The following is a 27,632-nucleotide window of genomic DNA, read 5'->3' on the forward strand; positions in this document are numbered from 1 at the left end:
ACTTTTATACTCCGGGCTGCAACTTATTTTTACTTTTTGCTCGAGAAATATAACAATCTTTTAATGGTCTGACCCTGGGTTTGAACTTAGGAACTCGATCTAATACGCTAGCCATAGATATTTTTCGTAGACTTTTCTTTACAATCCCAGTATTTTTGTAAAATTATTGAATACAACATAGTATGATAAAGATAACTATCACTGTTTTGGTTTCGCTTTTTTTTTCGATTGATATTAAACTGGCTAGGATTGATATTCCAGGTTTTAAGTCGTAAACTTCAAAAGATAGAAGTCAAGGTAAAACAATTCAATATAAACTTTATTCATGTAGGATTTCAAAATGAACCGAGCCGGTGGCAGATTTAACCACCCGGTTCAGGATGTAGGTTCTATAGGGATGAAACGCCAAGAATTTCTATACTCTTTTCCAATATTTTAAATGAAATGTTATGTCAATCAAATACTAATATTGCTGATATATATTAACAATTTATTATATATATAAATTTTTTAATTTTAATTATTTATTAAAAAAGTCGAGATGGCCTAGTGGTTAGAACGCGTGAATCTTAACCGATAATCGTGGGTTCAAACCCGGGCAAGCACCACTGAATTTTCATGTGCTTAATTTGTGTTTATAATTCATCTCGTGCTTGACGGTGAAAAAAAACATCGCGAGGAACCTGCATGTGTTTAATTTCATTGAAATTCTGTCACATGTGTATTCTACCAAACCGCATTAGAGCAGCGTGGTAGAATAAGCTCCAAACCTTCTCCTCTAAAGAGAGAGGAGGCCTTAGCCCAGCAGTGGGACATTAACAGGCTGTTACTGTACTGTAATTATTTATTAATGTTTTTTGTGTACCAGACAATTTAAATTTATCAATTGTAAAGTTAAAAATATCTGCGTAATAATATTATTGAAACGAATAACTTGCCCGATAAGATATAGAGATAAGATTTATTAAATTTGTGGAGTCGGGATAAGTTGTCAGCTAATTGATTAAAGTCTGGATGTTGTAGGAATAGGTTAATTTATGGGAATTGTGCAGCTATTCATATCATAGCACAACATGACAGATTCATACGTTATCTTTCAGAGCAGTAAAAAATTATACGACATTTAACGTAATTGTTAAATGAATTTTAGTAAAACAAAAGATGTTATATTTCTAAAAAGCCTATTCGAGTAAGTTTTGCTAATCGAAGTTTTAAAATATCTAATGGCCCACACAATATTACAAATAGAAAGTTAACAAAACTACTTTAAAAATTAAATAAATAGTATAGTAACATATAGCTCCATTTTTTCTAAAAGTATATTATATATTATTTATATATAAAAAGTACAAAGTTATTTTACGAATTTGCTTCATACACTTTTTTTATTTAAATTCAATTTTGTTTTAGTAGTTTTTGAAAATGTTAGAAGTAAAGCTGAAAAAGTGCGGTAAAAATAAGACGTTTTACCAATTGAACGGCTGGTTCAACAACTGATGCAAAGCGAAACTTTTAATTTAATTCTTTATAATTCTTATTATTATTGCCATATACTTTCATTCTCAAATTGAACGAATTCTTGATATCAATATTGTTTAAAAACAAGCAAGGTGTATTTTAAGAAAATATCATCGATATGGGACAACTTAAAAGTATTCCTTGAATAAAAACGTTTTTTAACGTGATGCGTGTAAAAGGTATCTCAAAATTTAATTTAATTGAAACGTTTTTATGTGTAACGTTGTAAAAAGGAGACTTCACTTTACTTGTGGCACGTGTACTGAGGTACAAGCGCTTTAATTTTTTTATGAACTTAATCTACTTCTTAAACTAATAAAAAGAATAGATTTTTCAGGAGTTAGCTTGAAGCTCTAAATTGTGTATTCAAAGCTTGACTAATATATATATATATATTTTCTTTTTAGTAATTTTGCGAAGCCTTTATTTTTTGGCCACATCGTTACACGCTAAATTAAATAAAAAAGGCTTAAAAACTAAAACTCAGTCAGATTGAGAGAATCACTAACAAGTTCATATATTTTAATTGCCGAAATGCTCGAAGGTTTATCAAGAATAGAATTAAAAACACCAATATTAACAAAATTTAAATTTAGTGTTTTTCTCAAATTGTGGTTATGAACATATGCCAATAATAAGTGTGAAACATCCTCTAATACACCACAGACTTGAAAATTGAGTGTCACTTTTTCTCATTAGATGTTTAAACTTACCTGGCATGTGTCTGGATCTAAGTTTAAATGTTAACCTAAATGTGACTATTTACAAACCAAGGTATCCGAGGAGGTTCGGATTGAATCGTTCTATACCATATCCCCTTATCGTATACTACAATAATTTTAGTATATCTATCTGTTACACTTTCGCGGCGAAAGTACTGAACCGATTTCGATGAAGTTCGGTAAGAAAGATATTTTTAGACTTAACTTTTTATATCTAACACCAGCTCTCTAAAAGGCAGGCGAAGCCGAAAACAAACACTAGTAATATACAAATAATTCTTGTCAATTTGAGTAAAAAAACTCTCTAAAAACCTTAAAAAGAATCATTCCGAATTTGGTCGAAACAAATTTAAATTAGAAAATAAAATTGCACCTGAAAGACATCCTAAATACCTTGTTTTAAAATCGATTATCTTTGAAATCATGTTGAGTTTGTGAGACTCAATAACATCAAATATGAGATGTCGTTTTCCAAATTCATAGCTGTGTCAGGATGTTGATATGGTTTAAGATAAAATCAGTCAGGTGTGATCACATGGAAGATGAGCACAGAGCGATGTGTGTTTGACGTTTGTATTTGAATATACAACCCTGGAATAGCGTATATATAAAGTAACATTATTGTTATTATATTAATATTCTAATTTAATATAAATATCTGTTATTTATGGCAAATCTCGAATGCAACGTTCTCTATTTTCATCAGAAAAATATTTGCTTAAATATTTTTTATATTTACAGAAATAATACCAAAAAGCAATCCATTTCAGTCAACCCTAAGTTCAACGGACATACTAATTTTAATAATTTAAGTGTAATATGATTAAATATATATTATATATTACTATTCAATGATTATGTCCTAATTTATCATTCCAAGTTCTTATGAATCATTAAGAGTTACGCCTAAAAACTACGAATAACATGAAAAAATCGTTCTACAGTCAGATAAACAGTCTAGCATTTAATTACTGATTCCTGCTACTGAAACTATCATGTATTCACGACACGCTCACAAACTAGTTTAAGATATATCGCGTCGGTGCTAGACGAACTCAATTACGCGGCAAGCCTGCAGCCGCATAAGTCTTGTTACCGTTGGTATAATTTGCTTGCTGATGAGACAATCTTGAAGACGTAAGATCCTGTTTGTTTAGACTCCGATTCCGAAAGTAACTCGTATAATAATAATTGCAAAGAAGAATAAACTGTTTTTTTTTAAATTGAAATAGTAAGAAAGCTTTCACATGTAGTACACACAGTAGGTTTTAATAAATTCGGCTTCGCACGGGTAGAAAAAGGGTCTAAACAAAACATTAACGAATTATACACCTACGCCTTCATCATGAACCACTCCGTTCACTGGTCAAAACCATATGAAAATCCGTTAAGTAGATTTTGAGTTTATCATGTTCAGACAGACATAACGACAGGCAGACGCGGGTGTGGGTCTTTGATTTATAATATGTAGTGATATAATAAACCTACATACCTTTGCATCTGAAAACTTTACTAAAGTGTATATGAGTAATTAAATCTCAAGTATTTGTAAAAAGTAAGCATTATTACTCCCTCACTGGCAACTCTCATAAAAATATGTCCAGTATCGTTGGAACATGGGGTAGTTTTTAATTATTTTGATCATATAGCATACTTTGTAAGTGATCATATTATATATAGTGCCGTTGTTTCCCATTCTAGGTCATCATTGTCATTAAGGTCAGCGGATATAATGTGACCTAAATATTTAAACTTATATATTCTCCTCAGAGATGCTGAATTCTCGATAGTGCTAATAATATATAAGCTAGTTTAATGTACAATGCAACAGAATGGTTCTATGGTTTTCGGCAGTTTTTATCTTGCTTGTGGTCACCACTGCCACTGTACTAACCATATACCAATGTGCCACCAACCTTGGGAACTAAGTTATGTTCCTCTTGTCTGAAGGAATACCGGCTCAATCAGCCTTCAAACTGGAATTTGGAACCATTGATATATGGGTAGCAAAACTGCCTTTTCGTATTATTGAATGTTCGTATTATTTGTGAACGTTAAATCGTTAACTCGCAAAGAACTGGATGATATTGAGTCTAAATTTTTACTCGACGGGCAAAGGTATGTTAATATTGAAATACTTGCCAATTTGTATTTACAAATTAATAAATTACAGAAAGTTTCTTCTTTCTTCAGAAAGTTACGTTCAATTAATTACACAAGTTTGCAAACATTTTTAACAATTTTTTAATAAAAGCTGTCCATTTTCCTTTAGTGGTGACGCAGCTTCGTGAATTTACATAAGGAAATTGAGGCCCTAAAAATATATACAAATAAAAATAGTTATGGTATAAATCATGATCGCGTTGAACATTGGCAAGAAAGGAGAAGATCTCTCTTCTCCTTTCTTGCCAGAAGCGGCATTTGTTTGTTGAATCGCAATTCCAAGGCTCTGGGCGAAAAATTGGTCACTGCAATATTATGGTACCACCAAGAAAGATAAGGGGTAAGTTAAGTTTTTGTTTGGCTGTCCTCCTTCATAATAACATTGTATTTGTTACTATTTTTTAATAATACAGCCGTTTTGAAGTGGAGGCGTCATTGATAAAATGAAATGATACCCATTTTTTTACAACAAATTACCCCCGCCGCGTCTTTTTGTCTGTCTGTCTGAGCGCGATAAACTCAAATACCACTGAACAGATTTCCGGTTTTCACTCATGGAAGGTGTTATACATCTGGAAAGTTTATGTGTGAATGCATTAATGTTTTGTGTAATTGGCTGAAATATGACGATGATTGTTGAAGATCTGACATTTTCAACCATATATCAGATAAAATCATACCGACTTTACTTTACTGGCGTGCGCTACGGCAACCAATAGAGTTATATGTATAATACTAGCTACCCGCCCCAACTTCGTACGGATAAAATAAGGATTTTATCCCGTGCATTTTTTAATCAATAATGAGTGCTTTCTTAAGTTCTGTCTACGGCTTCTATGTGTTAGTAGGCACATCATAGTTTCGTCCCACATCAAGAGATAGACTTTTTGAAAAAGGTTGCCCGTTATTTATTTATTATTAATATTGGTAAATGGTCAACTCCACCCATAGACATTGGCACTATAAAAATATTAACCAACCCCTACATCGCCAATGCACTATATAATACTTACTTATCATTCCGATTAAGAGCCAAAAAGTACATAGATATGTTTTTTTTTAATTATAATTAATCTCGTACTTAAGGATCGGATAAAACTCCGACACATGTTTATCCAATCCCAAATTGGAGTAGCGTGGTGGAATAATCTCCAAACCTTTTCCATAAAAAGCAGAACAGGTACTTTCTCAGCAATGGGACATTTACGGGCTGTTACTTAACCAATTATTCTCTTCAGCAGCATCACTTGTTTTGTTTTAATCATTTTCTAGTTTAAGTGAGTTCATTTCCTCGAACCATTTGCTAAAGTCATATAAATATATTGCACGGATATTACGTTGCAGAAGTACTGTACGGATTCCGGTCGGATATTAACGGGCTAATCGCGGAAAGCGACTGACCTTATCAGCACTGAGACTGGAAATTGTGAGCGCTCGTTGTGTAATTTCTTTGTTTTACTCAGTGATAATGGAGTTGTATGGTAGTTATGGCATTTTCATTTATTTGTTGTCTTCTATCCACATATGTTGAAAACACAAAATGTAAGTTATACAGAAATGTTTTAGTAATATTGTAAATTACCCTTATAAATTCTGTGATTCTGGATCCCCGGATCGGACGGATCGGATGGAAGTCCCCGGGTCGGACCAATAAAAACTTAGTTAGAAACCCTTTTAAATAACGTATTTGTATTGAATTTAATAGATTATGTTTTGAATAGTTTGAAAATTTGACTACGTATTTATTTTAGAACATAAGCAATTGTCATTAGCAGCTGGAGTAAGCGAGTAATGGTGTCTACTGTCTCGTGCCTCGGAAAGCACATTTGTGATGCGCCTGAACTCTGATCTGTCGTGTCGAATGAAATTATGAAAGTGAGCGAATTTGCGCACTCACTTATGCACTCTATTACCTAATATGTTATGCGAAGTTGGCTAATCTCTCTCCATTTCATACAAATTTGTCACATTGAAATAGTACCCGGGTTTGAATCATATGTTCTTGCAACTGAACCATGTCGGCTCAATCGTTGATATCGAATATTTTGAAAACGGAGCGACTTGCGTATCACTGAATAGCATATTGAATGAGTCTTTGTGAAGCGGTTTGTTACATCGCTATACGTCACCGGAGCGACCTAGATACGTCGGCTTCTAGACAGAGAATATCACTGTATAGTGAGGTGTTGAAGACGGAAACATTGATGGGCGTATCGAGTTTATGAATGTATTTATAGTGAGGAATACATTCAGCCAATCGATGTGAATATATCAGAGTTATAAAGGTAGCTTGTAGTGAATAGCATGAAGTAGAAGTAGATACCAACTAAAAAAAGAATTGAAGACATAATTGGATAAGGGCTTATGTCGCATTTTTAAACATTTTGAATTTGTTAAATCAAGAACATAAGAACATTTCAAGTCACTATACACATCATAGTACCATCAGCTCACTCATTTCAAAACTTTAAGAGCTATAAACGTAATGGATGAATGTATTATATACATATATGTGTGTATGTATGTACAAGAAGTAAGTAATCAACTCGAAAACATAAATAAATTACTTAAAATCACCTTTCGTTCCATAACTACCTCCTTCCACTTATGTCTTCAATAATAAAATGTTTCAAAACTAATTCGAATTGGAAAGACTAATATGGCGGTTAGCATTTGTTATTTACATACCCTATTTATCACTTAAAACACTTTTAAATTATTATGTTTTGCTCATATGTAAAAAAAATAGTTTTTTTGTCTGTTGTTCTTTGTTTTAGTTAATAAGCTTAGCAGTCAAACTGTTATTGTTTTAAAAAATCATAATTAAAATATCTTTTATCCAAGTAAGTCCTACACGAACCTTTGACACAGTTGTTACTCTTATCACCAATCATATGCATGTAATATTCAACGTAATAAACAAGGGTCCGTGCTATATAGATACATACGTATATATATATTATATGATAACATGATGTCTTTCTAACCGATTTCAACCACAGTAGCAATTCTCAGGGGTGAATACTTGAATAGCCGCGATATATAGTGCGCGACATAATACTGCACAAGTATACGCAAACACAAGTGCACTTTCTATTCCTTTACACTTAGAATCTGTTTGGGCAGCACGATATGATTTAGACGAGTTCAGAGGCAGGACAAACGGCTTGTGGTGCTTGCCGAGGTACGAGAATGTAAGGGCTACCAACTAAAAAAATCTATATTTTTTATCGTCCCGACTTTGTCCTTGAATCCAGCACTTTGCCAGCAGACCAACTACTCACGCAGTCACTAGGTACAGTCAGCTTCATAAATAATGTAACAGTAAAGATAATCAAATACATAGAAACATATAAATATGTAAATAAATAACGACACTATCATTTGTAATAAAATAGGTTGAATCATAATTAGGGTTGCCACTTAGCCAGAAAAAGGATCACTTTCACACACTTGTTCAAGTAAAAGGTCTTTTTCATGTTGGAGGATAATTTGGTCCGTCATTAAAGTCGGATGTTAGTGCTGGAACTGAAATAAAATACTCCACTTTAAATGCAGGTTGAGTAGTAACTGCAGGAAGGCTTGGAGTAACAAATAAAATCTTGTTTTTAAAGTTAAACTTCTTAGTTTGGTGGATGAGGTTTGAAAGTAATATTTTAAAGAAGCGTCATGTTTAGGCACATTTCGTTACATGAAAGAGAAGAAATATATGACTTTCTCTATGAAAGAGGAAGAGGGCTATATTCGGGGTGAAATAAGCTCTAAAAAGCCTTTACCTCATAGGTCAAAGTAGAGCTTTACCGAGCTTTAAATGTAACAGCCAGTTACTGTCCCAGTACATTTATAAAATCGCAATTTATCTTATATAGTTATTGGATATGAAAATTAATTCAGCGGACTATCTCTTGGACGTATTCATATTCAGAGAATAATAAATAAGAAAGTCGTAGTTGACCCAGAAAACCTTCAACCCTATAGAAGCGAATGAAACAAAAAAATATTCTTGCGACCAATCTTGAGTGTCGTTCATCTGCGCAGGACATGTTATATTGCAAAGTGTGTGCGTAAACACTCGTTCACTCTCTATTTTCTCACTTTGATACTCCAGTAGGATGGCGATCTGACATAACCAGAGGATGGTTACGCAAATCATGGGCTTTACTGGCTTCAAAAGTCCAGTTTGCTGGATTGCTATTCCGTGAGAACTTACTCCATTACTCACTCGTGTAATGTTGACAACCGACTTGTGATATACTATTTTGATGCGTGTATTCCTAAAATGTTATAATTATTATGATCAATGTCGCATATCACTTTCTGTCATTTCAGGACCGGTTTCTGTTGTATGTTCTTACAGAATAACCCTTTATAAGAAAACTTTTAAAACATTTTAAAGGTCCTAACCGGGAATCGAATTCGCCTCGTTTCGATCGAGCGTTATCGCCAAGTCGCTAGACTAATAAAGTTTTTTAATAAAATAATTAAATTGTAACCAATTTGACGAGGAGACACTGGATCCTAATTCATTCTCATGATCAACACTGTGTTATGTTTCAAAGTACAAACGTAAACCGAAACTGGATATATTTAACTAGAAGGTATTTAAGATACACGACACTTAGTTAATTCATTTTTAAACCGAGGGTTTATTTTTCAGTCAAATATCAACTCTGTTTCAATTTTGTTATATAAATATACATAATGCATGTTACAATTTTTAAGTGTAGTATTTATTTTTGTAAAAACCTTTGAAGAAACCATAACATTTACTGAGACCGAAAATCATTTCAGCGGCTCCGGGTAGTTAAGATGGTACTGAATCCTTGATAAATCTGACAGATGATAAAAATTTATTTGACTATGGATAAATTTTGAGAAGGTTTGGATCTTATTCCACCACGCTGCTCCAATGCGGGTTGGTAGAATACACATGTGGCAGAATTTCAATTAAATTAGATACATGCAGGTTTCCTCATGATGTTTTCCTTCACCGTCAAGCAGATGAATTATAAACACAAATTAAGCATATGAAAATTCAGTGGTGCTTGCCCGGATATGAACCCACGATCATTGGTTAAGATTCACGCGTTCTAACCACTAGGCCATCTAGGCTTTTTTTTCCTTCTCCTCAATAGGCAGAGGAGGCCTTCGCCCAGCAGTGGGACATTAACAGGCTGTTACTATTGATAAATATAATACGACTTTACTTCTCTTCGTCTTTTTTATTTGTTTCATAATTTGAAATTTTTTAATAGTAATATTTAACACCATTAAAGTATCATTCACATTAAGGCCGTAAATATATAAAAAAATATATTAAATATAAATCATGATCGCTTTGAATTGTGACAAGAATGGTAGCAGCATTGCCCATTTAAATCGCAATTCCGATATTAATTTAAGTTTTTATCTTTTTATGAAGACGTACATTGTACGACTTTAATTCTTTTTTCATTTATTTATATTGATCATGTTGTTTTTTTATTATTATATAATGTTCTGATAACACCACAGCTATTGTTATTTTATTTATCTATTTGCGTAGTCATATTTAATATACATTTTTTTGTATTTCAATTTTTCATTCGCATGTTGTGTTTACTTTTAATTAATCTCTACATTTAGATAATAAGTTTGTTTTAATTGTTTCTTTAAATGTATTTGTGTGATTGTAAGTAAACCTAATAAATAAAATAAATTCTATTGTAAATAATTAAACCTACATTTTAAGTCAATATTTCAACTAAGAGATGAACTGAAAAGCTTCTCTATTCTATGTATAATAATTTAATTCATTACTCAACCGTGAAATGTTGATAACCGACTATGGCAATATGCTGTTTTGATGCGTGTATTCTTGAAAGGTTATTATTTTTATGGTCGATGTCACTTTCTAATATTTCACGACCGTTTTCTGAGGAGAGTTTCGAGTTTATTTTCGCTATTAAAAAAGCTTTCTATATACTAAAAGCTTTCTATCCCATTGTATAAGGCATTTTAGTCAATATTTTGTTATTAAGTTTTAGTGTTTATAAAAAAAGCCGGGATGGCCCTGTGGTAAGAAAGCTTGAATGTTAACCGATGATCGTGGGTTCAAACCCGGGCAAGCACCACTGAATTTTCATGTGCTTAATTTGTGATTATAATTCATCTCGTGCTTTACGGTGAAGGAAAACATCGTGAGGAAACCGCAACGTGCATATGTCTAATTTCACTGAAGTTCTGCCACATGTGTATTCTACCAACCCGCATTGAAGCAGCGTGGTGGAATAAGCTCCAAAACTTCTCCTCAAAAAGAGGAGAGGAGGCCTTTAGCTCAGCAGTGGGACATTCACAGGCTGTTACGGTAAGTATTTATAAATTATAATATTTGTATATATTTAAGTCAAGTAAATAATCCTTATGTAAAATTATTACAATAAGTGTTGAATTATAATCATATATATGTTGTCAGTTTCTATATAGTTGTACTACTGGTAACAATTGGTTCGGATTCAGTAATTCACTGTAAACTACCTTCTGAACTTCTCAAGCACGCTCATAGTCCACTCTGACTTGGTCCAAGTGGAGTCGTGCAAGGTCGAGGGCCCAGTAATGATGTTTAGAACATTTTCAGCCATATTCCGTGGAATTCGGTTCGGTAGTTTTCGAGATCTTGAAATATTTCCTTATACTTTTTCGTTAGTTCTGAATGTCGACACTTGAGGATTGTTTCTCTACGAAACTATTTGTCGTTGAATTTGTTATAATTTGCGTATTTGTTAGATAAGAATTTAGACTAAGCTTGAAATATATGATGAACTGTTTGAAACTGTAGACACAGTTTCCACAAAGTAAACAGTTTATCTAAAGGTTTTTCTATATTTTTGATAAAATATTTATTCATTCGATAGTTTTTGAAGCTATTTTTGTATTCGCTATCCTTATAGTTACCGTTTTATAGATAGCATTGACAATCACAAGGTGAACGAATATCAAAGGGAATATATTGGGATATTAGTCAACGTTGTATGAAACTCGTTGAGAGATCCGTCTGAAACAATGTCGAAAAGATTGATTGGCGTAAAACGAACAATTTGTCTGAGTAATATTCCGTTCGATGATCTTTGATCGCGTGACATAATGAATACGTATATCATTTACATTTTGGTCTTTACAATCTATTAACCAAACCTTCTTACCTTTAGCTTATCAAGAATAATAGAGCCAAGATGGCCTTGTGAGAATATATAGTTATTTGTTAACTTAGTCAATGTTTTTATTTTATCTATTTAATTTTTATTATATAATATTGTTTTGCTGTTGTTAACTGTTTGAATCTTAATAATTATTATTTGTAATTTACAAAATTGCTTGTTTACTATCATACATGAATTAGTTTTGAGTGGAAACTTGATTGGTGTGTGATCGAGTTAATTTGTTGTGTAGTATATGTGGCGTGTACTGTTTGTTTCCCAGATATAATAATAAAAAAAAAAAAAATAGATAGAACTATACATGTTGAAACGCTGGCCAGCACAGCTGAGTTTTCGTATGATGAATTTTTATGTGGTAAAAAATCGTCATGAAACCTCCATGAGGATGACATTTTAACATACGTGTCCACTAACCCCCGTAAACAGCGTAGTGGGATAAAAGGACGCCATTGCCCAGCAGAAGAACACCCGTAGTCATTGGTGGCTCAAATTTTGTATTTAGATAAGATATTGCTATTTGAGTTTGTATACATAGGTGTATTTTCTAAAACAACAATATTCATATATAGCCGAGCAATACTCCATCCCCCAGGTTATGTGTATATAATGAGATATATAACGCCTAAGAACCTGTTTGAAAGCGCTAAGCACAGAACCTACCAATTCCTTTCAGAAAAAAATTGTATTACAAAGATATTTTTTTATTTGCACTCACTATAGCGTGTACAACCAGCTCAGTATAGCTGAGTCAATATACAACATTGGTTTTCAGGTAGTCAATTTACTCGGCACTTTATATACCTATTTATTTATATACTTTATTAACAGCAAGAACAATCACAATGCTACGACAAACGGGGGAGCGCAGTAAAGTGGGTGAAACCGCTAGGGGCGTCTAGTAAATAATAAAGCATGTTATATATACATTCTCGTATAAACTTCATAGATATTGTTGGCACGCGTGTAAAGGTGACATAGTATCAGCGTACAATGGGCCAGGCAGGCGAGTCCTTTCGCATAATTGATTACAAGAAATATTGAAATGGACAATTGCATTGACGTCGGCCGTTATAGTTAGATGTATACTTATGTAGTATTTGTATTTGACTTACGATTTCAAAGGTTTCTTTTACGTAATTTATTTTCAAAATACATGAAATATAAAATCTTTGATGTAGGCAATGTATGTAATAATCTTATATTTAGAGAATATTATTTGTAACTTATCTAGTCCCATGTTATTCCGAAAAGGTAATCGCGTTTTGGTTTCCACGATACAGGTTTACTAGTATAGAGACCGCTAGTAATCTTCATATTTGCTTAAAACCTTATCAATGTTTAAACTCAGAATGTATATTTTAAAGCCATTTTTATAATTCCCTATGAATGTTGCATGTTGAAATAAAATTATTTATGTTTTATTTATTTTTAATCAAAATATTATTTATACAAGTAGGTTATTTATCTGAATGAAATCATCATCGCACGGAAAATAATCAGAAAAAAACACGTGAAAATTATGTGACTGTGGTATAATTTTCCTATTTCTTTAGTCGTATGTAAAATGGCCGAAATCTGGTCGCTGGTCGCAATGGTAAAATATTATTTACTGGTGGTAGGGCTTTGTGCAAGCTCGTCTGAAGGTACAACCTACTCATCTGATATTCTACCGCAAAACAGCAGTATTTGGTAATGTTGTGTTCCAGTTTGAAGGGTGAGTGAACCAGTGTAATTACAGGCACAAGGGACATAACATCTTATTTCCCTAGGTTAGTGGCGTATTGGCGATATAAGCGATGGTTAATATTTCTTGCAATGCCAATGTCTATGGGCGTTAGTGACCACTTACCATCAGGTGACCCATATGCTCGTCCGCCAATACTATGAAAAAAAGAAAAACTTATGACTATATTTCAAGTTAATTAAAAATTTAATAATATTTAATATATAATCAAGATCGATCACAGATATTTCTACTTTTATTGAAATAAAACCTCAAAGAAATGATTTTCAGCTTTAATCAAGTAAATTAATTTGAATATCGAATATAGTGCACTTTTTTATTTTGTTATACAGATGCAGACAATCACGTCAATAGTTTAGAATCGGCCACGACCGACTCGACCTACTTAAACGAAATGACACGCCTGTCACATTGTAACCTATTTATTAATGTTCATTAAATTAACTTTAATTAATAATAATAATTCTAAAAGATTATAAATATAATATAACTGTGTATTTTTAACAAAAATATTTATATTCTCTCGCTCTTACAAATCGCACACATATATATGGATTGTTATTTCTCAATTTGCATTTATAATTAGTTTTGTCTTTTACGTCATTTTCTTGTGCTAGTGTGACGTATTTATAAGGTATATTACATTTATGATGATGAAGATACTAGAGGACTGCTGGACATATTACAAAAGTGTGTACCACATTTGGGTGGGGTACTCTTCATACTCTTGTGTGTACTCTTAATTCGATAGGATGACAATCCGGAACAACCGAAATGTGTCCAGGCCTAGGATCAAAGAACGTATGTGCTTTCCGAACCAATTTTTTTTATATATCTCGAGGTTTGAACTCACGAACTTGGGATCTAAAGCCATATAAGCTAGTCACTAGACCATTGAGGCATCTAGATATATTCATTATTTATTATTTTCTATAATAAATACGATGGTTAAGGATTATTTATAAATGCTTTTTTTAGACAACTTCGGCTGGTGATATGAAAACTATCTTATTAACTTTCAACAGAGCCGTTAAGATCACACAGATCGCATTTATGATTTTTTTTTGAAGTTCATTTACAGTAACAGTAACAGCCTGTTAATGTCCCACTGCTGGGCTAAGGCCTCCTCTCCCTTTTGAGGAGAAGGTTTGGAGCTTATTCCATCACGCTGCTCCAATGCGGGTTGGTAGAATACACATGTGGCATAATTTCAATGAAATTAGACACATGCAGCTTTCCTCACGATGTCTTCCTTCACCGTCAAGCACGAGATGAATTATAATCACAAATTAAGCACATGAAAATTCAGTGGTGCTTGCCCGGATTTGAACCCACGATCGTCAGTTAAAATTCACGCGTTCTAACCACTAGGCCATCTCGGCTTTTTTTCATTTATATAACAGTAAAGGTAGCGTTGTCTTTCAGGCGGTTATTTTATGATAAAAATTTTTATTTTTATTGTAGTTTAAAGATAGGTAAACGAATCATCAATCGTATACAAATAGTTTCAATAGCGTTAGCTACTCCGATGATATTGGCTCTGTGGGTTGCTAAACGTACAAACATGTAAAAAAATTATCTTCGTAATATATTTATATATATTGAAAGTCAGCTGTGAATGGCCGAATGCTCAGCTGTTCGTGAATCGACGAATCGTCGATTGATTTGTAGAAGGCTAAAATTGAATGCTCATTGGTCTAGTGGCTTAATGTAAGGCCGCAGACCTCTCCTTGTCTTGGGTTCAATTCCCAGGTTGGGCCAATAAAAAGTTATTGGGTTTTTCTATCAGAAAATTTTCAGAAGCAGCCCGGAGTCTGGAAGTTGGAAGTGTGTACGGGGGTGTACACACTTCCTGACTGCCTCGGAAAGCACGTAAAGCCGTTGGTCCTGCGCCTGAAATCTTCTTCTCTCCTGAAGAAGTATAATATCCAAATGGTATAAAATGTTTTTTTTTCTTTTTGATAATACTTCTCGGAGTATAAAGGTCGTTAGATCAATTTCTTTTGAATGTTTTATAATATAATTAAAGTTTAATGGTTTCGCGTCATTAAAGTCGTCCCATCGTCCATACTTTATCAGCCATATTGGATTGATATTTTAATTAAATAACGTTCGTTCACGAATACCGATGTCTACCCGGATTGAGTCGTAATGGGTATTACGTAACTTGTCCGACAAATTTTAATTGCATCAACAGTAAAACCAATATTATTATTATTATGATATTTTGTAGTGCTTTTCTTCTTTCTTCAAGTGTTTTACATAACGGGGCTGAGCCAAGTGCATAGCAAGGGTTAGGTTAAGAACATTCTGACTAGGCGGCACGTATTTAAAATTTTAGCCTTCTGTAAATGTGTGTAGGTGGAACTGCCATAGACACTGTGAAGTAAAACTCCCGTAGAGAATAAAACTACAGGCATCATTTTCATTATTATTAAATGTTTCACTTTTATTTAGATTATCAAGGAATGCTCGATATGTTCCAATCGATGAAATTAATATCGATTACCGAAACATGATAACATGATTCGGTATTTATTAACTTTTAAAGTAATTTTCATTTTAGTATCTTAAAAGTCGTCTGGAAGAAATCTCTTATTTGGCTTCTAAATTAAGAACTTCTTTGTCAGCCTCGAGAATCGGTGTTATAAAGATAGGTCGTAACCCTAGGGCTGTGGACGCACGAGGTAAGGGTTTTGGTTGTCCTATTTCGGACGGTACTAAAGAGGACACCAGTAGAGATGACCTCGCGCTGCTGTATACACAAGCGAGAGACGGAGGTACAGGGAGAGCGAGTCCTCCGCCCGGGTAGGTACCACACACTCAACAAATATCAATTATTTTTATTATCAGCAATTTTGTTTATATTAAAAAAGTACACTTTACAAAATGATTAATAATAATTAATTTATAAAGTTATTGTTTTTTTATCCTTTCGCACGCAACCGTTTCTTCAAGCTGGCAACCCTAACCCAGACTAAACGCAATGATTACTTACGAAATTAGCTCCGCAGGCCATCAAACATTTTATCTTTATCGTGTTCTGTGATACATACCTGAGTGCTTTTATTGATCATTAAACTGGTATTTAAATCAAGTAATTTCGTCTGTTTGTTTGTCTTTGCATTTATTTCATTTATACGTTACTATCCTAGAGTTTATGAAAAGCTAATCAAAGTAACTAATTTGACTTTTAACTGGATGATCATTGGTCGATGGCAGTTGATGACGTAATCGGCGACCAATGAACGTTCAGTATTTAGTGTTCCATGTCAGTTCAGAAACTCGCAGTAAGTCTATGTTTACAAGCGTTTATTTAACTTCCCCTGATAGTATGTGTGGTTGAAATATTGTGACTGGTTTTGAAACCACTACTGCTTAACCTTGATTGAGCTCAAATTTTTCACAATTTTTTGATACTGGTGACAACTTTTTTTAAATTATTTAAGCTATCGCTTTACTTTTATCATACCTGATGGGAAGTGATAATACAGTCTAAGGTGGAGCGCGCTTGCTTAGAAGATGCCTAATTTATATATAAATAAGTAGGCAGAATGGTAAGAGCCCGCCATCGCCCATAAATATGGGAACGGTAATAAATATTAATCCCTTACATCATCAACGCGCCACCAACCTTGAGAACTAAGATCTTACGAGTATATCTCTTGAACTATTTCGCTCACCCTTAAAAACGAAACACAGCAATATGTAGTACAGTAACAGCCTGTTAATGTCGCACTGCTGGGCTAAGGCCTCCTCTTCCTTTTGAGGAGAAGGTTTGGAGCTTATTCCACCACGCTGCTTCAATGCGGGTTGGTAGAATACACATGTGGCAGGATTTCAATGAAATTAGACACATGCAGGTTTCCTCACGATGTTTTCCTTCACCGTCAAGCACGAGATGAATTATAAACATAAATTAAGCTCATGAAAATTCGTGCTTGCCCGGGTTTGAACCCACGATCATCGGTTAAGATTCACGCGTTCGAACCACTGGGCCATCTCGGCTAGCAATATGTAGTATGAACCGCAATCATCGGTTAAGATTCAGGTGTTCTTACAACTGTGCCATCTGGATTAAAATATTTGAAAAGCATCATGAATACAATCTAAAATAGTGTTGTATGTAAATAGTTTTAATTAATGAACAAATCTATTTCTGAACACTTCATATGTGACGTGAATATTAAAACATTTATTTATATCTCGGAATGAATTAATCAACTCAGTTCATATATTTAACGAATCTTTAATATCGAATCGTCAATTACCAATCGTAACAAGCGGCTAAAGTCGTTCCCTTAAGTTTTTACGTCTCATATATGCGACGAATTTAGCGAAATACGCTTCGTATACAATTCTAAAATCTATTCAAACGAATATGTATAAGTGCGTGCAGACATATTATTTTATTTTTATTTGCCACTAAATTTTGAGAACATTCATCAACTCTAATGATAATATATATTTTTAGATATATTAGTATTTTTTTTTAATTCTAAATTAGCTTAAAAGCGTAATAAAATCGACACGAGTAAAACATAAAAATTAACTTGTATAATCTGTGTATTAAAATCAGTTAAAATTAAGCAATATAAGCTTTATATACAATTATATTATTACTATAAAACAATTTAACTTTACTATACTCGTTGGTAGGGCTTTGTGCAAGCCCGTGGGTTTTTTTTTTTTTTATAGAATAGGAAGGTGGACGAGCATATGGGCCACCTGATGGTAAGTGGTCACCAAACGCCCTTAAACATTGGCATTGTAAGAAATGTCAACCATCGCTTATAGCCAATGCGCCACCAACCTTGGGAACTAAGATTTTATGTCCCTTGTGCCTGTAATTACACTGGGTTACCTAACAGCCCCACAAGATAAAATACATGTGGAGGGAGGGCCCTCTACATATATTCTATCGCCAAACAGAACTTACGTTAATATTATTGTGTTCTATTTTGAGGGATGAGTAAATCAGTGTAACCACATAACATATTAGATCCCAAGGTCAGTGGAACATTGGCGATAGAAAGGATGGTTAATATTTCTTACACTACCAATATCTATGGGCGGTGGTTCTTAGTTTTAGATGACCTTTATACCAGTTCACCTATCTATTTAATTTTTTTTTAAATATTCACGAGTGGCAACCCTACTTTTGTACTAATATCACATGCATAAGCTTAACTCCTTCGGGAAATAAATATCTGATAATGTTTTTGCTTGGAAACATGAACTCATCAATAGTCAACGATATTGTGGTTTTATTTAAAGCTGCCTCATCCACATAACGTAGCAGTTGAGATTATTTTAGGTGTTTTTTTTAATATAAAAAACCGAAGCATTTGTTACTTATGATGGCCTAAATGTTAGTTTGATGAAGCCTAAAGAACTTTTGGCAATTTTTTCTATCTTTATACGAACTATTAGTTTTTAAAGGGATTAAATAATTACCAGCAAAAAAATCATGAAACACAATTTAACAAACAATCGATTGAATAATTTATTGTTTATATTAGATAAGAACATAAATGTATAAATTTACAACCAGCGCATTTGCAAAGCAAAACATTTCCTTTTGCATTTGCTATTTGATCGTATCAAATGATCTTTTATATAACGATTTGTTTGCAAAACAAGTTGTTTATAATCTGAATAGTTTCTGAAACGTTTTAAGTAAAATTAGTGAACCGCTCCTGAAATCGTCAGACTGAGTTTATTAGACGACATCCTGATGATTATTTTCTTAACCTTCGAGCACGAGAAGAATTATAAACACAAAATAAGTGGTTATTACCAGAATTAAACCCACGATCTTATATTAAAATCTACCCGAACTATCCACTGGATAATAGTCATAATAGTAATCTTTGAAATATGAATAAGAAATAAACTTGAAGTCATAAAAGATACTGTTTCGAAATTACTAGAATATAAAATAAATTAATTACAAACCTTTCCTTCGCTCTTCCAATAGATAAAGAATCCGTACTCGTCGACTTTAAACAAGCAGCTTTGTTCATACTCGGTGTTATCCTTTTCTTCTGTCCATCTATCGAATACTGCGCCCTGGAGAGAGAAAGAAATACATTAATATATATACAAAATATATCGTTATAATAGTACACACACATTTAATGCACACTAAGGCACTATAGTTCCAGTGGAAACGAAGTAGTAGACTTCGATATAGGCAGTAAACCTTTATCGCTAAAGAGGAATCTCTTCTAACAAATTCGTAAGGAAATAGTTTGTGCTAACGCTAACAAAATATGTTATAATACACATGAAATGATACATAATCGGCTGTAGAGCTGTGTGCTAGCTGGGTGATCATTTACCGCTATCGTTTTAAATAGTGAGTTACAACAGCTCACTGTGTTTTATATTTTTCTTAAACTGACAGTTTCTATAGCCGAAGGTAGATCAACTTAAATAAATAGGGTTATGTTCTTAAATAAACAAAATACACATAAATTGTTATAATATATAAAATAAAATACCTACAATGAGAAAATATTTAAATGCTAAATCATTTTTATCCTTATACTCGGTAACACTAATATTTCCCGATGTTAGCTTACCTGACGTTGAAATATTCAGCGTGTTAGCTTTCGTTCATTTTCGATATAATATATTCAGTCATTTTCGTATAGAACCTGCACGAAATCGCTTACCATATTCTCATTAGCTCTAGAACGTCCTTTTTTTTTTGAACTACCGGGCCCAACTTTGACTATAAAGCATCATAAATCCTTGAGTACAAACATAATAGTTCATCAAAATTGCTCAAGCCAATTTAGGAGAAGAACTACGAAAATACGCACACCGTTCTTTTATATATAAAGCAAGTGAATCATTTATTAAAAATATTCTGTATCAATGAACTAAATATTTGAACCTTTGTTAAACCTCAATAACGAAGGGGCTGTATGGAACATTCGAGATATTTCCAGTTATTTCGAGTTAATTATATAGAGGAAAACAAAGACTGACTTGACAACAAATGGTTAATGATTAATGATTGTTATCGGCTGTTCGGTTTGACATGTGCTGACGCTGAGCCGCGTGACATGATCCATCGGAATACATCTGAACAATGAACTTGTTAATATATGATATACTAAAATTCTATCCTATTGTCTATTTATGATAGAATTACTGACTGACAAATTAACGCACAGCAAACTACCGGGGCTAGTGCCATAAATATTTACATATTATTAGTAATATCGTTACTGATATAGCTTTAGCTTTAATAAGGGAATATGTATGGAATAAGTAACTGCGTTTATGTTCTCTTGAGCCATTTCGGTTACGGTGGCAATATTCAACGGATGAAAACCAACTCCACCACAGGAGATATAGTGCTCGAGTGTGTGTCCTAACATGTCTGACAAAAATGCGTAGATTGAATGATTGCTGATCTCGTGCAAGAACTAACTTAAAAAAAAAAGAGTAACTACTGAGCTATTTTCGGTAGAATCCACATTCGGTGGTAGCGCTCGATTGGTAAGTCCTTGTAAAAGTCTATTTGAATATCATAATATTTTGATTCATTGATTGATTGGCAAAGTTGCACCTTAACTCACTCACTCTCATTATCCGATAGAACGGCAAACTATTCAGGTCACTGTTTTGTGTTTTCTCGGCACGGTTTACACGGCCAACTACCAAACTCTGGCTATTGAGAATTTCTTGACAGTTATAGGTTCAACTCTGGGATTGCACCCGGAATCTCGGATCCTGAAGCCTTATAATCAGAAACTAGATAAACTAAGCAATCTCATATGTATCCTCTCACCTGTAGAAGTGGTTCCGGTACTGGGATTTGCCAATTAAATTCGAACTTCTTGGTCATGATGTAAAGTCAAGATCACCTCCTCACCCACAAGCGCCTAAATGATTTCAGCAACACGCCATTATCTGTGAACAAGATAAATACAATAAATAAATAAAAGTCAAATTTTCTAATTACATATACGTATACTAGCTGCCCACGCGTTTCATCCGCTTTAAACGATTCTGCTCTGCCCGCGTGGGTCGTGGCGTGATATTAAAAAGCCTATATGTAAGTTTTTTATAAACTAACGTAAAACGGCACACACTGTCCTGTTTATGTATATATATCAATCGATTGAATGGTATAGAAATTGCTACAGTATAATAATATGAAAACATAAAGAACATTAATTTTTTACTATGCAAAATGTTTTTGTGTATTATAATCGGTCAAACAGTGTCGAAGTCTATTAACCTCAAACAGATATACCAAGATCAATATTTGTATAATGTCCTCCAGACTGATTTCGGCCACGGCGGCCAATCTCAAGAGAGATTAGCCAACTACGCAGGAGATATCATAGTGCACAAGTGTGTGCGCAAACACAGGTGCACTCTCTATGCCCTAACTCTCATAATCCGATGGGACGGCAATCCGACACGACCGGAAAGTGTTTAGGCGCAGGACAAACGGCTTTACGTGCTTTCCGAGGCACGGGAGTGTACACACTTCCAACTTCCAGATTCCGTGCTGCTACTGATAATTTTCAGACAGAAAAACCCAATAACTTTTTATTGGCCCGACCTAGGAATTGAACCCAGGACTTTCGTGTCTGCGGCCTTACATTAAGCCATTAGACCAACTAAGCAACATTTATATATAGTATATATAACCCGTAAGTATGTATACTAAGTACAATATAGATATCAAGGGTTTTAAACAAAATCATTTGAATATAACAAACAGTTAATTGAACAAATATACATATATAACCTAGCGAGAAATATTACAACTGATTGGAATTAAATTTTACAAACCTATTTGTAATAATTTCAATTATATAAAAAAGATAGCTACAAAGCGCAAATAAATATATATATATAGTAAATAATGTCCAATAAAATAGTACGATTGTAATAATTACATTAATTGAGAAAAGAAAACCTATATTTTTTTTTTTTTTTTTATAGAAAAGGAAGGCGGACGAGCATATGGGCCACCTGATGGTAAGTGGTCACCAACGCTCTTAGACATTGGCATTGTAAGAAATGTCAACCATCGCTTACATATCCAATGCGCCACCAACCTTGGGAACTAAGATTTTATGTCCCTTGTGCCTGTAATTACACTGGCTCACTCACCCTTCAAACCGGAACACAACAATATCAAGTATTGCTGTTTTGCGGTAGAATATCTGATGAGTGGGTGGTACCTACCCAGACGAGCTTGCACAAAGCCCTACCACCAGTAATATATATAATTTAACGACGATTGTTTTTAAAAAATAATTAATGATTCCAGATAGAGGTCTACTAGATTTGTTATAAGTAATCTCAAATATATATTTTCTCTAGAAAAGTAATCTAAGCTTGTGCTACTTTATAATGTTTTTTTCTAAAAAAAATAGCGGCTGCTTCGAAGAATACTCGCCACAGACTGCATTTAAGAAAAAAAAAAAGAAAACCAAATGTTTGAGTTTAAAAAAAAAAAGTCACCTAACGCGATTGTCTTACAAATTAAACTTGAAAAGATATAAAAATAAGTTTACCGACATTCTATTTCATAATACAGAGGTAACGTTTTGTTATTTCGCCCTTAATTATCATTGTGAAAGATGATCCTTGCTTCAGTTCAGACCAAAGGAAACAGTTGCGAACATTTGACACGTAATTTCATAATGTAGTTTTAAACAAGCAATTACCGCGGCACATCACACAATTTTGTTTAGTACTGTAAGCTTAATCAGATGAAGAATATTGGATGTATTATCCATATACATATAATAAATCTGTAACTGATCGCTGTCTGTACATGGGCGATATATGAGTATAATTATTACCGTATCAACGCAATAGAACCCAAAACAATGATTGTTAGAATTTTTGTCTGTTTATCTGTATATCTGTTTGTCTGTGCGTTTGTGCGTGCTAATCTTAGAAACTGCTTAACGGATTCGAGTGCGGTTTTCACTAATGTATTTTGGTTAACTTTACTCAAAAGTTATGTATGTTTGTTTTATTTTAATCGATTTATTTATAGTAAAATTATGTCAATTTAAAGAATCACGCCAATCATTTATTCGATGACATTTCTATAAAATAACTGTGTTTCCAATGTAAATTGAACTTGGATCTACATGTATATGATTAATTATATTAAATAGGGTTCAGCTTATGCTGGTATATGTGGTACTTTCCCATGCGTAGATATATGTCTATATTTTAAGGTTGCCTATAACGTTTGTATGGTAATAAAATCTGTTCCAAAATAATGCATTATTTGCAAAATCATTTTTATAAAGTATTAATCCTTATAAAAGATATCGAGATAAGACCATAGATAGTTTTTTTAGTCTTTGCTATAAATTTGACATATTATTAAGTCCAAAGGGGATTTTAGTAGGTTGTTTGATAATCGCAATAGCATGCGAAAGCGATCCCGTGGCGATCCTCGTTAAGACGGAAAGGGTACCGTTGGTTTTTTAGTGGGTATTCCGATGTTCGGTGTGCACTTGGCGCCTTGGACACCGGCGAGCCGCACACACTCCCCCACTGTTCCCGTGGGGGAAACGCGTAACGCGTTTTTCCAGCGTTAAAAAAAAGGTTGTTTGAAAATACTCGTACATATATACGTATTTAATTTCGGTTTGTGAATAACTTTGTAAGTTAAAGTTTATAGGTAGGGCATTTCTTTCATCCTTTCATTGCCGCATTTTTTTTTCATGACTTAGGTAAATTTATTCTCTGTCGGTTAGTTTGACAAGTGAAGTAAAGCCTTAAGCATATACAAATAAAAATTAAAAACAGTACAAATCGTGACCGCGTGACGAGAATGCTAGCAGCATTTTCCCTTCTATCGCAATTCCGAAATGGACCAGTTATTCGGTTTGTTAATAATAAGTACTTATAAAAAAAACAGATTTACCTTTCAGTTTTAAAAGGACACAATTTCCTGTGAAGGTATCGTTTGCAGTCATAATAAATAAAGCACAGGGAAATACATTCAAGTATGTCGTAAAAGATTTAAGGAAATGATGTTTTTCTCATGTATGATTCCTCTTGTATGTTGCCCTATCTAGATCCGGATGCGGAAAAACCGAATAAATAATTCCACGAAAATAAAACGAAAAATGTTGTATATACTGAAATGATTTTTTTTATGTTATACGCGGGTGAAACCGCGGGTGCAGCTAGTAGTTACTAAATATTACTCAAGAGGTTCTGTGACTTTTAATATTCAACAATATTCAAATATAATATCTTCATTTTTAATCTATCAACAAGAACATTGAAGTTCTCTTAGTGGCGGGAAATTGATTCACTTTTAATATAACAAGGCATTGCTTGGTAAAATATATTGTAACGATATTTTTGATTGCAAATAATATTATAAGAAATTATTTCATGGAAACCTCGTTTTATTTCAGAGTTATGACCAAGTTCTTTCAATACAGACAAGATCTTAGGTTATAAGATTACGTTTTATGTATTATTTAAATGGCTTACTTTTATTAAGTTATCATCTCACGTTTTCTCTTCTCTAACAAGCTGAGCACAACAGATCTGTCATTAAGATCAATTGCAGCATCTATCCTTGACCCGACTCGTGGCACAACCTTGCGCCCATGACCCATAAAGCTAATCCAATGTTGGATCAAAATCATATTAAAATTTTTTTTTTTTTTAAAATTTACGTTTGTTTTTGGGACTCATTTAAGAAAGATAAATACATTTTCTATTTACTTAATCTGTTTACAATTCATCCCTTGCTTGGCGGTGAAAATAATTATTATGTAGAAACTTGCATGGTCGAATGAAATTCCGTCACATATTGTATCCACCAAGCCACATGGGAACAGTGACGTATGTTCCAAAACCCTTTCTCTCAAAAAGAGAGGAGCTCAGTGGGACTGCTGGGCTAAGGCCTAAGGCTGTTACTTTTACTATGTATAGGCTTTTTTATGTTATAGGATCAGCCATGGCAAATGAGCCACCTGATGGTAAGTGGTCACAACCGCCCATTGATATTGGCGCTGTAAGAAATATTTATCATTCAATAGATGGCCAATGCGCCAACAACCTTGGGAAATTAGATTTTATGTCCCTCGTGCTTATGGTTACTCTGGCTCACTCACCCTTCAAACCGAAACGTAACAGTACTAAGTATTGCGGTTTACCCAGACGGGCTTGTACAAAGCAACTAGTAAAAGCAGTAACTGGTAGAGATATAGAGCCGTGAACATAAATTAAGCAAAACAATAGTAGATCCACATTTTCTACAACAAAATCCACATTTTCTACATTTTAATGCACCAAAAAATCAAATAAAAAACAAACAACCGAATTGGTACCCTTTTATAAAGTCGTGTAAAAATGGAGATAGTACTCTATAGTTCCATTGAATACGACATCAGAAAGTAGGTTACGCTTATTACTATACTTTACTTGAAATATCTTCTTACATAGACTATTGACGAGCCGGTTGGCGTGGTTGGTAGAACACTTGCTTTTCACGCCGAAGGTTGTGGGTTCGATTCCCACCCAGGACAGACATTTGTGTGCATGAACATGTCTCTTTGTCCTGAGTCTGGGTGTAATTATCTATATAAGTATGTATTTACAAAAAGAAAAGTAGTATATGTAGTATATCAGTTGACTGGTTTCCATAGCACAAGCTTTGTACAAGCTTAATTTGGGATCAGATGGCCGTGTGTGAAAAATGTCCCCGGATATTATTATTATTATTATAGAATTCGCTGTAGTCGAGAATAATTTAAATACACTTTCGATATAGGATGTGCAGTGTATATTCGATATTTTTAACAATACAAGCGCTCAGCGAAAGCGATTGATAACTTATTCGCGTGATATTGAATCTAGATTTTTGGATTAAACGCTGATAATATTGTATCATTATTGATAACAATGGTCTCATCTCTTCAAAGATTTTATACTCTATTGAGGGGAAAATTAAGAAGTTATTACATCGGCAGCTGCAGGATTTAGAATTTTTTCTCATACTTACATCATATTGGCTCGTCTCTTGGTTAAGACCAAGTCGTATTCTGCATTTTTCTGTATTTATGTATTCTTTCAATAAAATAAATTTCTGGCAATCATCTGGCAGTCATATGACGCCCACATTTTTTGTTATTGTTAGTATACATGTTCAGAAAGAGTATGAATACTGTAATAAGGGTTGAATGCGACAATAAGCTCCAATGTTTGCAAATGGAGCAGGCTTGAATTTGTGCTTTCCAACAGCTTTTCATTTAATTGCTAAGTCATTGTGTGTTGTTTTACACGAAATCGAGGTACATTTTAATCAAAATATCAATCACATATATACTAACAAGTTCTAATTAACCCTTACGAGGTATTTCTGTCCGGAAGTTGCGAGTCACGATTTAATACGTAGGCTAATTAGACCAGCTTAAGCCATTAGCGAAGTTAACGACAAATTCCAAATATCAATCTGAAACTTCTATTAAAATCTAACTTTGATTAATGACATCCGCGACATTTAAAGTCTAGGTTAGGGTTGGCAGGTCCGGTTTTAGGCGTAAATTTTAGCTACGGTCGTGAGAGGCTAAATAACCAACCGACCGATCTTTTATTTATACACTAGCTACCCGTTCCGGTTTCGCACAGGCAGAACAAGGAACATAGATACTGGTACTGTAAGAAGTGTCAACCACTGCTAAACATTGGATCTAAAATGTCATTTTATGTTAATTGCCGAAAAATTACTGACTCACACACTTTTCCAACCGGAAACAACAATTACTAGTTGGCGATTGAAAACTCATGATTGGATGGCACACCCACACGCGACTGAACATAGACACAGCCCTTTTATAATGATACTTGAGATCACAATTTATTATTTTATATAATGATAAATCACACGGTCATTGCACTATTTAAATATATGTATACTAATTAGAAATATATACTATAAAGTTTTATTTTTTTCACACGTAATACGAACTAGAAACTTAAAAATACAATTTAAAATACATATTCGTAACCCAGAAAATATATTAGTCTAGAAATTTCCATGAAATACACGAATCAGGACCATTGTGCTAACGGGGTGGTTAAAAGCCTTACCTCATAAATTAGGCATGCTAACAAGAGAAATTTCGAACGAACTTTTATGCTTAGTTGATGTTATACATTTATGTAAAGTTAGGTAAACCTTATGTGGTTTATTCTGAATTATTCGCTACTAAAGTATGTCTTTATTATAAAAATGGATGTTCGTATTTTTTCGAAATAGCC

The 27,632-nt window shown here is 33.6% G+C and overlaps 1 protein-coding gene across 3 annotated transcripts in view; it reads right to left on the reverse strand.

Annotated features, from left to right (window-relative positions):
* Positions 1 to 27,632, reverse strand: part of LOC126769442 (1-phosphatidylinositol 4,5-bisphosphate phosphodiesterase) — an 88,618-nt gene that overhangs the window by 27,214 nt on the left and 33,772 nt on the right. For all 3 annotated transcript variants that reach the window (XM_050488245.1, XM_050488244.1, XM_050488246.1), the window contains exons 2-3: positions 21,151 to 21,272; positions 19,302 to 19,415 (exon numbers count right to left, since the gene is read on the reverse strand). In XM_050488245.1, coding sequence (XP_050344202.1) covers positions 19,302 to 19,415; positions 21,151 to 21,207 — 171 coding nt within the window. In that variant the 5' untranslated portion in view covers positions 21,208 to 21,272. The remainder of the gene's footprint in view (positions 1 to 19,301; positions 19,416 to 21,150; positions 21,273 to 27,632) is intronic.

This window comes from Nymphalis io, chromosome 7, assembly GCF_905147045.1.
Source record: "Nymphalis io chromosome 7, ilAglIoxx1.1, whole genome shotgun sequence".
NCBI classification, from domain to species: Eukaryota; Metazoa; Arthropoda; class Insecta; order Lepidoptera; family Nymphalidae; genus Nymphalis; species Nymphalis io.